This window comes from Trachurus trachurus (genome assembly GCF_905171665.1).
Source record: "Trachurus trachurus genome assembly, chromosome: 13".
In the NCBI taxonomy this organism is placed as follows: domain Eukaryota; kingdom Metazoa; phylum Chordata; class Actinopteri; order Carangiformes; family Carangidae; genus Trachurus; species Trachurus trachurus.
This window is the reverse complement of record NC_139892.1, coordinates 5,030,700-5,045,659: the sequence shown is the minus strand read 5'-3', so window position 1 is coordinate 5,045,659 and position 14,960 is coordinate 5,030,700. Positions and strand designations below refer to the sequence as shown.

Below are 14,960 nucleotides of genomic sequence, written 5' to 3'. Positions count from 1 at the left end.
ACGTTCCCAGCTGAGGTTTGTACAGCAACGTCCATCTCACCTGAATTCACCACCAGCGGAAGGTACAGTATATCTCCTTCAGGTGTTGATGACGTTGTTACTGATTTTAGGTGCTCTGGGACAAAGTGTACCTTCATTAAAGGTCCAGTGTGTAGAATGGAGGTAAAACCGTGACATCCAGCGTTCAGATTCTAGTTTGCTCCCCCCTCCCGTTGGCAAAGTGACGGTGGCCTCCGAGGACAAAACATTCTCCTTCTTTGTTGGTTTATTTATGAAGGCGAAACTCTTGAAACGTGCTCTCTGATTGGCTATATTTTCCGTTTGCGCTGCCGTACAAACATGGCGGTGCAAGATGGCGACACTCTCTAAAGCAAGACCCTTGTTAGATATAAAAGAAAACCGTAAAAATATATTCCTAGGCTGTATATTCAGATTTTGCCAATAAACCTTGACAATTATTACCTTTAAGGACAACCCATGACTAGCACTGATATAGAATTACAAAACTAAAATCAAAGGAGTTCTTTTTTGTCTGTTGACGATGTTTGCCTGCTCATCTGAAAGGCTTCTTTGGTTAAAAAACAAAAAAACAAAAATACATTTCCAAGAAGTCCAAAAAAGAAGTCCAGTTGCCTTTGACTTAAGCACTTAGCAGCAACGATGACCTGGATGACTGAGAACCTTCAAAGCTTCACTTAGGTCCAGATCCAGCAGACTGTTGTTCCACATCACATCTTCTCATAAGCTTTAAAGTCCTGCTGCAGAGTACTCAGATGGACCCTGTCCTCATGACAGACCTGCAGGAGTCCTCCCGTCCGAAAGGCTTCTTCAGTTCCTGGGACTCCCCAAACTGTGTTTTAGCACTGAAGAAAACTTTAGGATGGGAGGTGAAACATCTTCACTTCAGCACTAAAAAACTAGGATGACCAGGACGATTGAGAACCTACACAAACATTATCTACAGAGTTTCCAGACCACAGTTCCCTGATCCAGGTAAAGCTGCCATTCATCATAGATGTTTCACATAGAAACTCAAACCATCCATCTTTACGATGTAAAAATAAACGTGTTCTTCCTTCATCCAACCAGGCCGCTGCTTTACATCTACCAGTTCTGATGTTTCTGTGCTTGTGTTTCTAGAAACACTGTTATCTGGATGAAAAACTGCATAATCTAAATCTCACTGGACACAAAACACAACATGAATACTGAAATAACAACTTACATGTGGTTTAGTATTGATATTAATTCTGGTGGTCAGTGATTCGTGTGCTTTCTCTTTTTTTTTTCTTCCTGCAGCCGCTGCTTCACACTACATATTTTACCAGACTGGTGTGATAAATGAAACGGCGTGGATGGAGGTGTGTAGCGGAGCGTGTTACTGTGCAGTCAAATGGATCTTTAGCACCTTCAGCAAAGGCTTTCAACCATGTGAGTGTTAGACACTCAACAAAGAAATTACAGACGCAAAAATTTACAGACACAAGCAGCTCCATGAATAATTGAGGGACAACATCTGATCGAGTCCTGGTGTTGAGCTGCCAGACAGAGCTATAAAATGTCAATCTACAGCTACCACTACACACCTCTATGAATTAAAAACAAAAGGGAAAATAAATATGAAATCAGCAGATGGCGGCTCTTTAAGGTCTGTCGATGTAACACCCTGGGAAAAGCTATATAAAGAAACACAAGAATAAACCACATTCCACAGCATTTTACACCACTGGAGGCCAGATAAACAATATACAGAGAAAAGCTTTAGCAAAAAGTATAAATTATGTACATCAAAAAGTAAAAATAACAGCTCACTTCATGGTCATAATTTGTAGTAAAGTTAAAACACAAGATCTCAACATGTCTGAGACTGAAGAATATTAACACTCTGGTTTTTCTTGAAGCTTTTCCGGTGCCCACATCATCTCTGAAAGATCTGAATCTTTATGGTTCTGTCTTTGTTTAAAAAGTGAATCTATTTATTTCCCATCACTTTAAGTCTTTATCTCACAGCGGCACAGCTATGAGGCAATATTAATGTGAATGAGCAGTGTTTAGCACATCACACAGCACAACAAAGTGTGAATAATTTATTGTCCTTTCTAGGCACGGCCGGTCCAACGCTCAGCTTCTGCTGCTGCTGCTCTGCTGCTGGTGACGCGGTAAAGTGGGCCAGATCTCTGTGCCAATTGGGACAGCGTGGTGAAACAACCAGATAGAGGCAGTGAACTGTAGTCTTTCTCGCACTTTTACACTTTCCCTTTCTTCCACCCACTTACTATCTCCCCATCTTTCACCTCCTCTGCATCCGGCCTCCCTCCCTCTCTCTCTCCTTCCCATGTCCCCGGTGTCAGTGAGCTGTGTGGCGACACATTGCAGCTCCTCTAGTGCCTGCTGAATTATGGAGAAGGGTTTGGAGGCGACGGCATTAATGAAACATGGAGCCGGGAGCCACATTTCGCCGTGGCGAGGGGAGACGTGTTGTTGCGGCGTAAATTATTCAGTCCCAAAATATCACAGCAACCATCACGCCAAGACTGGTGGCAAGAAGCCACCTGCCACCTCCGGCCCGCCACTCCTGCCCTCGTCCTCTGCTCCACACACACACACACACACACACACACACACAGCCGCTACCGCCACCACCGCCATTCTGATGGTGACACCAGGACGTGGCGAGAAGGCTGCCTGCTGCCCAGAGAGGAAGACAATCACCAACATGACTTCATTCACCTCTGCGTTAAACAAAAGACAAAGAGTATTCTCCTGAACCGAGCCGAGCGATTCAACACAAACTAACAGTCCTGGAAACGTACAGGAGAGGATTTCACATTTATCATCAGATTAAAACCATCGCAGTTTTAAAATACTGAGTGTTTATATGGTTTAACAACAGAAAACATGTCTAAAGATCTTCTTATAACCTGAGCAAATAAGACTGGAAATATTACAGCCAATGAAAAAAACAAGAAACGTCCCAGAGTGCTTAAAACAAAGAGTATAAAACCTGGAATGGAAATATAATAATGAAATAACACAAAATAAAAATTAGAAATACTGGTGCAACTCATCAGTTGGTGCGTAGGACAAAAGCCCTGAACAGGTGAGTCCAGGGTTCGACTCTTACTCTTGTCACTCGCTGCACTTCCTGCTTCTCTACGCTGTCCGTTCACATAAAAACGCAAGAATTTAACAAAAAATGAAAATAAAATATTAAAATTCGTCATCTATTTGTTCCTTTTGATGTGTCTTTTAATTTTTTGACAGCTCAGTAATTTCCTAAAAGGACACGAGACGAGTAAAACAGATAATGTGTATGTGGCTGTTGGTGATTGGATGAGCTCGGGAGCATTTACAGTTGCAGCATGAACAGCATTGTGTGTGTGTGTGTGTGTGTGTGTGTGTGCGTATACATATACATATATATATATATATATATATATATATATATATGTGTGTGTGTGTGTGTGTGTGTGTTCAGGTAATGAAGGAACATGCCACAAAGTCACACTGATCTGTTCCTGGAAACACTGGAGCTCTGTGGCTCAGAGGAAATAAGATCTCACACACAGAGAGAGAGATACTCGTCAGCAGGATCGATTCATTATCAGTTTGAGTCTTTCTATCGGGTTTGTAACGATGATGAGACAGTATTTTAATATCAGACCGTTTAGTGATGAGTCACTGGCTGCTGGGAGGAGGAGGAGGAGAAGGAGGGAGGAGGAAGAGGAGGAGGGAGGTGTCCAAACATGGACTTGTGTTGGAGTCAGAGAGCAGCAGCAGTTCCCTCAAGTTTCCACTGTAAAAACCCAAATAAAACATCAGCTCGGCTCAGAGACACCAGGAAGACGACCCAGGAATCTGATACGGAGACGCAGAGACAGACGGAGAGACAGACACAAAGACAGACAGGCAGACAGACATAGAGACGGACAGACAGACAGGCAGACAGACAGACAGACAGACAGACAGACAGACACAGAGACAGACAGGCGGACAGACATAGAGACGGACAGACAGACAGGCAGACATAGAGATGGACGGACGGAGAGACAGACAGGCAGGCAGGCAGACAGACGGAGGGAGGAGATATAGGAGAACAGTATAGAGTCGGACAGGGAGGACAGGGAGGACGCTGCTGCTGCTGCTGCTGCTGCTGCTGCTGCTGCTGCTGCTGCTGCTGCTGCTGCTGCTGCTGCTGCTGCTGCTGCTGCTGCTGCTGCTGCTGCTGCTGCTGCTGCTGCTGCTGCTGCTGCTGCTGCTGCTGCTGCTGCTGCTGCTGCTGCTGCTGGTTGCCGTTGGTCGGCTCTGACTTTGATTTGACACGCGCTCAGCTCAGCTCAGCTCAGCTCGGCTCAGAGCTCAGAGCTCAGGCGCCAGCGCTGCTGCGTCTTCACACAGACAGTGAGGCGACATCACCTAATGGCCCTTATCTCAATCTCCTTTAAAAGCATCTTGTCGTCCCTGCCTTTTTCTTTTTTTTGCTGCCACTTCTGCAAAACCCAGTTTTCTTTTCCTTTTCTTTCTTTTTTGTTTTTTTAATAAAGCATCAGTCCCTCTGTCTCTCCTGTGGAGCTCCGGCCCCGTTCCTCTGGCGGCTGGGACCAGACTGCAGGACCCGCTGTGGTTTTAATGGGCATTAACTGGGGGGATGTCGAGGCTGAAGTGCTACAAAACCACAGCACTGGTGCAGGGAAGTGTGTGAGTGTGTGATTACAGACATACTTTGTGTGTCCACATGTCTTAAAAAGAGAAAAGTATTATTGAGCAGTGTGCTAATACCCAACAACACTCCCCTGAGTTTCCTTCTGCATTTACTCAAAATGTAAATTAACCCACGGCTGCATAAAGAGACGTGTTTTTGGTCTTTTTGTTTTGTTTTGGGTTTTACTCTCCACTATATCATGACCACGGGTAAAGGCTTTGTTGTAAAGTTTTACTGGTCTGGATTTGTTTTTAATGTCTGATGAATGTAGACTCAGATATTCCTCCTGGCAAAGTTCATCCTAAAGGCCTGAAGGGTTCCTACACATTGGAAATTTCTAAATTCGCAACTGTTTTCAGACTTCTTGGTAGAAAAATTAAAATAATTTGTGACATTTGAGTAATTAGATATGTATCATGTAAATAAATCTAGCAATTAATCATTTGTTTTCATTATTCTGAATTTGTATGCCATGTTGTCACCAAATAATTTCCAGGAGATTGTAGCTCGGAGTCGGTACAGTAGCGCAAACAAAATAATTAACCCAAATAACTTCAGATCCAGATAAGTATTAAAGGTACAATGTGTAGGAATTCCCCCCATCTAGCGGTGCGGTTGCATATCTGAACGTATTCTTGATGTTGCATTCAGATTAAATGGGGCAGACGTCAGACAGACAACAGACGCTGCATGTAACAGGATAAACAAGCGTCTATGTAAACAAGTGGTCCGCCAGCACGAGGCAAAACAATACAGGCATGACAATGTGTTGTCATGGTGATGTGGTATTGTTTTACCGTCTTTCTCTGGTGGAGTAAAATGACATCCGGTTGGTTTGTCGACGGCCGTCTGCCTGACTGCACCTGAATGCAACACCAGTGCCTCCGTCCTTCCTCACACTACACAGTGGTGACAGTTTTAACAGGCCGAGCCGACAGCTCCGCTGAGTTTCCGTGGTTACCTACGGTCACGCTGCCACTCAACGTAAAAAAAGGCGATGCAACATGGCCGCCTCGGTTCGGTGCGTCGCCCACTTATGTATTTGTAACGACTTGTAACAACTCATTCTAAGGTACCAGAAAGCTTTCATTTGTATGTGGCTGTGATTCCACTTCAGTGAAATACGTATTTATGAAAGAATATTTGATTTTTGATAATAAAAAGCCAAATAAGTTACATACTGGGGCTTTAAGTGTCTTGTAAGCTGGTGGATGACACTTTGAAAATAAAAAACTAACTACAGAACACACACACACTGATGATCCTGTTTGACATTAGAGGACGAAGCAGCCAAGGTGCCGACGCTTCAGTCCTGCTGTATCTCTGACTGTGTGTGTGTGTGTGTGTGTGTGAACAGGAGTTTTAAAGCGACGCCTCTCTGACCCTGCACCACGTCTGCTGGCCTCCCTCCCTCCCTCCCTCCCTCCCTCCGCCTCACACAGGCAGCCGTGTGTGAGGGGGCTGATAGCCATCACCTAGACACACTGAAACAGGGATGTCTGGAGATGACCTATCCTCTCACACACACACACACACACACACACACGCACAGATCGGAGAGCAGACGGGACTCAGCGGCACCAACGAGGCCTCCACGGGCTCCAATTAATACCCCAGCCCTTCATATCCCCTCATCTCCTCATCTTTAAGAGCTGACTGCAGATTAAATATTTATGCATCAGCACAGAGAGAGACAGAAGACTCCTACACGGCTATCATTAATAAAAAAACATCCCTCAGCTCGCTGCTCGCCACTCGCCGCTCGGCTGGCGGCGCGGCGCGGCCCGGCCCACAGAAAGGAAGGTAAAACGCTACTGGATAGCAAAGACAGCAGCGGCGGCGGCGGAAGGAAATCAAACCAGAGATCACTGCGCTCGTGACATCATGAAACACAAGTCAGACACGCGGCGAGGCGAGCTCGCACGCCGAGGGCAAGAAACTACTTCTGCCAAGGGCAAAACACGGCTGGAGAGGTTTTTAACGTCGGATGTGTCCGCCGGGGAAATGACACCGAGTCGTCACAGCGGCAGCAGCGTATCCATGACAACACGCCTCTCTACAGCTGATACAGGATGTGAGAGCGGAACATCACAACAGATTATAGATCATTTATTATATAGAATAATAATAACCACAACATTCACACACCTGGTCGGCCGCACGGGCAAACTGGCAAAATAAAATATCATAAAGACGTTTTTTTTATGATTCAAGGCAAGAAAATAGTTTAAGTAATGTTTCTCTATCAGGGGAATAATATACTGTATATTATTGACAGATAATATATTAAGATGGTTTTGTAGAAACAATAAGCAGAAACATAAATATATTGTTTATATAACAAAAAGCAGAAAGTTAAAAGTTTTTTAACGGGAGTCAAATCTGAGACGTTGTGGGATCATTAAAGGAAAACTAATAATAAGCAGCACAAACCAGAGCTGCACCAGTTTTAAGATATTATATTATATCTATTGTTAATTGTTTTAGTTTAACGACTTGTAGTTGTCTCTTTTTATTCCGTGTTTTTATTTATAATACATGTAAAAGTCCAAAAATGATAAATAGCTATAAACTCAACATGAGTTTCACAGCTTAATTTGCGCTGTCGGTGTTAACAATTCAGATTACGTACACAAATCTTTCCTTTTTTTTCTCCCATCTAAATTACTGATGAAATTTTTACCTTTCAGAAAAGTATTCAAAGAAAAAGAGGAGAATAAAGCAAGATCTGTTAAACTGGTGATGGAAGTAGAGGATGCTTCATTTTAAACAGCTGCAAGTCAAAAGCAGACATGCAGCGTTATAATCCACAGAGTTAAAGGTTTATTTGAGTCACATGAAGCCAAATAAAAATGGATTTAAAGTCTCTGCTGTCATTGTTTAATGGGTGTAAATTATAATAGTGGTTAAGACCCCAAAGATAAATCTGAAACAATCTGGAATATAGTCAAAAAACAAAAAGAAAAAGCAGCATATGCTTTTACAATATGATTTATTTTTTACACACTTTCCATTTTTCCTGTCAATTACTGGAAATTATCATTATTTTATTTTTTTGGGAATTAAAAATAGGGTTATTTTCCACGATGAGTACACAGAGTGATGATGGGAAAAAAGAAGAGAATGGTTCATTTAAAGAGCTCTAAATTATAAAAAATATTTAAAAAAAAACGACAACAAACCACTACCATAACCATTATTGTAAAATTAATACAGAGAAATAAAGTGATTTATTTTACTAACGACCTTAAACCCTTCACTCTGCTGTTTCCTACCGTTTGTATGTTAATTAACCCAAATTCTGTGAGCTGACCAGAGGCCGACGTAGCGGAGCGTTGTGATGAATGAAATCCACTTCTCCCTCTGTAAGCCGATGTGACAAGTGAGCTGCAGCGCACGTTAATTATTCATGAACAAAAACGCATAACAAACAAAGGGGGACAAAGTGTCTACGAGTGTGCTCTCATTAACTGAAAGAGGATCCACTTCTGTGAGGGCGACGCCACTTAACAAGAAGCTGACAACTGCCTCTATTGATCAGAGCCGATCTGTTGTCGCCGACGACGACACCGGTCGAGACTCCACACCGGGATCTACTGGGATCTACTGGGATCTAACTGGGATCTACAGGGATCCAGTTGGAGGAGGCTCTGACAACAACTTCTGCATCAAGTTAAAACAAATTCCTTCAAACAACAAAAAAAAGCACCAGGCTGTTTGTCGTCCAGTTCGTGGTCTCCAGCGCCTCCCGGTGGCGACAGGGGGAAACTACAACTACCAGATCAATGCAACACAACTGAGAGGTTTTGATTGAAGATTTTATAAAAAGAAGTGATCATCACTCCTCTCTGATCAATAAAGATTGTATTGGACATTTCACATATAATAAATAAAAACAAAATCAAATCAAAGATTAAAACAATAATAAAGACTGTTGTACTGGATTAAAACTGTTGTGTGACACTGCACAGGCCCTTTTATACTTTTACATACCTTCTCTGTTTAAAAACACATTCCCATTTTGTCCACTTATTTTATTTTTATAGTAACAGTATTACACAATTACTATATTGATGCAGTATTTGAATCAAAAGGCGACCCAACTAAGTATTGAGTGCACATAAATGGACAATTTTCCAGAAGACCAACAATTCTGTATTAACAATCATTTTCTCAATTGGTCTGATGTAATATTCTAATTGTTTGAGATACTGAATTTGGGGTTTTCATTAAATGTAAGCCATAATAATTACAACTAAACACAATAAAGACATGGAATATTCTAGTGTGTGTGTGTGTGTAATGGATCGATATCATGTATTAGTTTCACTTTTTGAATTGAACTATTGAAATAAATGAATTTTTCCATGATATTCTAATTTATTGAGATGCACCTGTATTTTCTGGTAAGCTGCATCCAGGGTCATCTACTCTGTGAATTTAGAAGCTTTTCACCATGTTTTTACTTGAGTGTAAAGTGTTTATTCTAATTTATTTTGAGGGAAAATTGTTTAAATTGTTAATTGTTATGTTAGTTTTATTTTATTTATTTATTTTTTATTGTGAAATTGGACAGTACAGTGGACAAAAACGAAATATGACAAAGATAACAAGAACAAATTGTGAAACAAACAACAATATTTGTGTTATTATGTGTATGTGTGTGTGTGTGTGTGTGTGTGTGTGTGTGTGTGTGTGTGTGTGTGTGTGTGTGCGCACTTGTGATATCTATGCAGGTTGGTAACAGTAATGATAATAATAATAGTAATACTTCAATTAGGTAAAAGGGAAATAAAATAGATAAATAGTTAATAATAGACATGGGGGAGGGAGGGGGGACAAAAAAGAAAAAAAAGAAAAAAAAAAAAAAAAGAAAAGAAGAGTGACGTAACAATAGTAATATCAATATCAACAACAATACTATACTAATGATAATGATGAAGAGTAATGACGATAACAATATGGAGAGATGATGGAGGGAGGATCTAAAAAGCAAATCTTATATGAAATGTATTTATTTATTTACTTTACTCTAGTTTCTGGGATGTTATGTTGGATTTCTAACCGTGTAACTGTGTAAACCTTCAAAGTACCAAAACTCAGTCACAGTTTCCAGGTCAGTGATGTGTTTCCTGTTGTATTACAGTCTGAGTGAGTGGTTGTGTGTCTTAGTGGTGTGTGTGTGTGTGTGTGTGTGTGTGTGTGTGTGTGTGTGTGTGTGTGTGTGTGTGTGTGTGTTCACCTTGTAAGAGGGTAGAAAGCAGAGCACGCCCTTGGCCACCACCTGGCAGATGTGCAGCAGCAGAGCGCCCACCTCGTCCTGGAAGGTGAAGGTCTCAGCGTGTTGGAAGGTGGCGCACAGCTTCCTGCCCTGAGGTCCTGCACCGACTGTCCCCACCCACACCTGACGACCAGGTGGACGACACCAACACACACAGATTTAGAGCTATTAGAAACACCATAATAACATTATTAGGAGCAACGCCTGAGGGTATGGAAAGAAGAGATTAAAGGGACAACGAGGAGTTTCTATTTGGTTATAAAAAAGTCTCACGTTAATGTGGATGAATCTACGTTACCCACACTTGTTAATGGCTCCATTTTCTATAAATATATCGTTTTGTCTCTATCGTTATTTTGTTATTATTAGTGGTGGTGGAAATGCTGGTCGAGCCGACCAGCGTTTCTTTACTTTCGGTTTTGTGGCGAGTCATGAGAATAACGCCGCTAAAATCACCGTTTATGGTCGGAACTACGACGGTATGTGATCGTCTTCCAACCTCTGACTTTAATTCTTGATGAATGAAAACATGAGTCTGTCTTGCGCCGGTCAAAGAATTTCACGGTGCGCGGAGGCTCATAAATGTAGTGGGAAAACACTTCGCTTTTCCAAAACTCCTCGTTGTCCCTTTAAAGTAAAATAAAATATACAGTCACAGTCTACATATAACGTATATGGGACATTTACCTAATGGAGCAAATCACATATTCATTAAAGGGACAGTTTTGGAAAGCGAAGTGTTTCCTACTACATTTACCATGAGCCTCCGCACACCGTGAAATTCTTTGACCGGCGCAAGACGGACTTATGTTTTCATTCATCAAGAATTAAAGTCAGAGGTTGGAAGACGATCACATACCGTTGTAGTTCCGACCATAAACGGTGATTCGGCGGCGTTATTCTCATGAAACCGAAAGTAAAGAAACGCTGGTCGGCTCGACCAGCATTTCCACCACCACTAATAATAACAAAATGACGATGGAGACAAAACGATATATTTATCGAAAATGGGCCCATTAACAAGTGTGGGTAATGTAGATTCATCCACATTAATATGAGACTCTTTTATTGTTGCAGAATTTTTCGTTCTGCCGATGGAGAAACTCCTCGTTGTCCCTTTAAGGTGTCAAAAACCTGACTTTATTAAACAATGGAAACCTGTAATGGCTTTGTTAATACTTTTTTATTCATTTTTTAATTAATTAATTTAGTTTTTATTATATTTATTTTCTTCTCGTTCACTTTCTCTAAATTGATGTAATATAATTGTTTCTATTTCCTATTTATTGTTATTTTATCTTATCTTATCATATACAGTTAAGGTCAAAATTATTAGCCCCCTCATGAAATAAAATAAAATCCTCATCCTTACAATGACATGGGCCATAACCTTAAAGCAGATATCAGCTTCACGGCCGTTTCGGCTAATGCTGCGTTCAAGGCAGGCTTTTGAAACCGTAAGTTACAGCTTCAAGTCACAACTACGACTTGGTAGCGTTCCAGGTAACCCGTAGCTCGTGTTTTTACCATCCTGTTGTCTGTGAAAGTTCCCTATAACGGCCACTCGTAACTTCCGACCCGTGAACTCGTACCAGATCGAACTGGTATGACTTCACAGGAAGGAAAAACACAAAGTACGAGTTTCTTTGAACGCACCATGAGTTAGCAGCCCCCGCCCTTGTCAGGCATCAATTGGTCCTCGTGCTACGTCACCACATTCACGCGCATCCCTTGGCTGCACACACAGCCCTTCATGCCGTTCTCTCTCCTCATTGGATAACACTTGTATCCCACAAGGAAAATTTTCTCCTCGGGTTACAGCAGAGCAGAGTGACGGAGAGACTCGTGTTTAGGCTGAAATACTTCATGTAAGTGATTGCTGACGGAAAATAGGACTATTTAGGACTTATATTAACAAAAACATTCCACTGATATCTGCTTTAAGTATTTATAGTTTGTGTGCGTCCACAAGAACAAAGACAACATCTGTATAAGGTCAAATGAACATTTTTATTGGTTTGCTGAACCAAAACAAGAAAAAAACAAAAAAATGCCATGGTCAAAATTATTAGCCCCCTGACAACTAATAGTCAATAGTGTAACCTTTCTGATCCAAAACTGACAACAACCTCTTCTGGTAGTTTGTAACCAAGTTGGCACATGTCTCCTGAGGGATTTTAGCCCATTCTTCCTTGGCAAATTGTTCAAGATCCTGCAAATTACTTGGTCTCCGAGCATGGACCCGAACCTTGAGCACCCTCCACAGATTCTCAATAGGATTGAGATCAGGGCTCTGAGAGGGCCACTCCAGAACCTTGATTTTGGTGTTTTTCAAAAAGTCCTTGACTAATTTTGATGTATGCTTCGGGTCATTGTCTTGTTGGAAGACCCAGCGCCGACCTAACCCTAGACTGGCAGCACATGTCGTGATGTTGTTCTTCAAAATATCCACATAATCCTCTTTTTTCATGGTCCCATGCACCCGGACAAGGTTTCCTGTGCCTGAAGCAGCAAAACAGCCCCACAGCATTATGCTTCCACCACCATGCTTCACTGTGGGGACAGTATTTTTAGGGTTGAAGGCCTCGCCCTTCCTTCGCCAAACGAAAGCAGCATCCATATGCCCAAACAGCTCAAGTTTGGTTTCATCAGACCAAAGTACGGACTTCCAAAACTGACCCTCATGTTTCAAATTGTCTCTGGCAAAGTTCAGTCGGGCTTTGACGTGCCGCCGTGAGAGCAAAGGGGTCTTTCTTGGTCGATGACCTTTAAGTCCACCACAATGAAGGGCCCTCACAACAGTCTTGCGTGAAACATCAAGTCCAGACGAAGCCAGTTCAGCAACAATCGTCTTTGCAGAGGTCCGGGGATTCTTGTTGACATCTCTGATTATTTTGCGCTCCAAAGTTTTGTAAATCTTGCGTTTTCGGCCACGGCCAGGTTTGTTTTTAACAGACTTTGTTTCTTTGTATTTTGCAATGATGCAACGGACAGCTGTTCTAGACACCATGAAACGCTTGGAAATGGCAGTATATCCTTCCCCCTGATGATGAAGATCCACTATCTTCTGTCTGAGGTCCAGGCTGATTTCTTTGCTTTTTGGCATGGTGATATTGCTTCTTACAAAGATGTCAGAGTATCCCTTTCATTCAAGTGGTCAAGTGATACTAACTCTGCTTCTTGGAGTCACTTAAATAAGGTTCAGTGCTAATTGATTGCTCAGGTGTGTTTTCAGACCTAATTGACTGCTCAGGTATGGTTTCAAACTGAGTGCATTTGTTTTGAAATCAAAAAATCCCATGGGGGCTAATAATTTTGACCATCTCAATTTTGACCAGATTTGTCATAAAGAAATCTTGAATATTTATTTTACATTCCAAAGTGTACCAAAAAGGGGTCATGTCATTGATGAATGATTTACTGAATTAAATTGTATGAATATTGCAAACATTGGGCATTATTTTAGAGAATTATCAAAAAGTTCCAAGGGGGCTAATAATTTTGACCTTAACTGTATATATTTTTAAAATGTTTATACTATAATATAATAATATAAGAGTGAAGATTACGTGCAGCTGTAAAAGGGAAAAATGTAAATGAAAGGAAATGTATATGTCATGTTCCCATTGAGAAAAAAAACAAAACCTAATACAAACATCAAAGTAAAAGTGTCTGAACGCTGAGACAACCAGACAATGCAATTAGAACAGAATTAAAACAGTTCAGACATACACAAACCTGAGAAGAGGTGCGTCTTTACCAATTACTTATTATTGGATGTTTTCAGCTTAGTCTTTATCAATGGAGGAAGTTTATTTCCAGAGCCTGGGAGCTCGGTCACATTAGTTTTTGCATCTGGATCTTGGATGATCTAAAAGAAGCTCATCACTCTAACTGGTGCTTTAAGTCTTAAAAGGTCACATAAATATTGTGACGCTAGTCCATTTAAAATCTTAAAAACAAACAATAAAATCTTAAAATCAATCCTAAATTGGACAGGAAGCCAGAACTGGTGTTGTTATGTGATCACGTCTCCTCTCTCCAGTTAAAAGACAAGCAGCTAGTTGAAGCCTTAACACACTTTGTCTGAGCTGCCACCACACACACACACACACACACACACACACAGCAGAGCAGCGACCGAGCGACCGACCTGGGACTTGTTGATGACGTGATTGGCCTCCAGCTGGATGGAGAACTTCACCCCCAGCTCAGAGGAGAAGGAGCCCATGGGCGACAGCGTCCCCGACGTGAGGACGATGCTGTGAACCGAGCCGCTCAGGTCGGAGAAGGCCTGGAGGAAACACACAAAAGTAATTAGTTACAGTTACTTTCCCCAAACAGTAGCTGAGTTACTACATTATAAAGATAACTAACAACCACGAAAAGTAACAAGGGCGTTCCTTTTTTTTTATGGGAGCTAAACGTGTGCACATCCAAAGAAGATCTGTGTGCAGGCGCAGGATTAAAAAATGTAAACTTACAAAAAAAAGGACACCCTCCACATTTTATGACTCTGTGTGTTAACGAGGGTTAACAAGGGCTGTCAGATGGAACTTCGCTGACGTTCAAACGTGTGCCTTCCGTAACAAGGCAAATTAACGTATATGTATTAGTGCGTCACGCCATTCGGAGTAGTAAACATGTTCATAAAACAATTTTGTTGTTGTTGTGCACAAGGTAGAGCTGCAGCTTCAAATATACGAGCAAAGTTTTTTTAATTGCCCGTTCATTCAGCGGCCACGGTGCGCCTATGTGTCCCCACACTACACGCACACCTTTTTTTTTCTCCGTTGCACCACTACTTATTATATTTCGATTTCCCTTCTTGAAGTTTTATATTGAGTTGTGTGTTGCAAAGTGTTACAAGTGTTGCAAATGTTACATAACAGATTTGGTTGGAATGTCCTTTAGTGGACGCGGGACGTAATAATAAGCTGGTACAGGTGGATATAATGAGCTAAAAAAAAAAAACAC

At 41.5% G+C, this 14,960-nt stretch overlaps 1 protein-coding gene across 2 annotated transcripts in view; it reads right to left on the bottom strand.

The window, feature by feature from the left end:
• The window catches only part of brip1 (BRCA1 interacting helicase 1), a 55,423-nt gene that overhangs the window by 18,434 nt on the left and 22,029 nt on the right, over positions 1-14,960 (bottom strand). For both annotated transcript variants that reach the window (XM_083984978.1, XM_083984979.1), the window contains 2 exons: positions 14,137-14,277; positions 9,945-10,106 (listed from right to left, as the gene is read on the bottom strand). In XM_083984978.1, the coding sequence (XP_083841104.1) occupies positions 9,945-10,106; positions 14,137-14,277 (303 nt within the window). The remainder of the gene's footprint in view (positions 1-9,944; positions 10,107-14,136; positions 14,278-14,960) is intronic.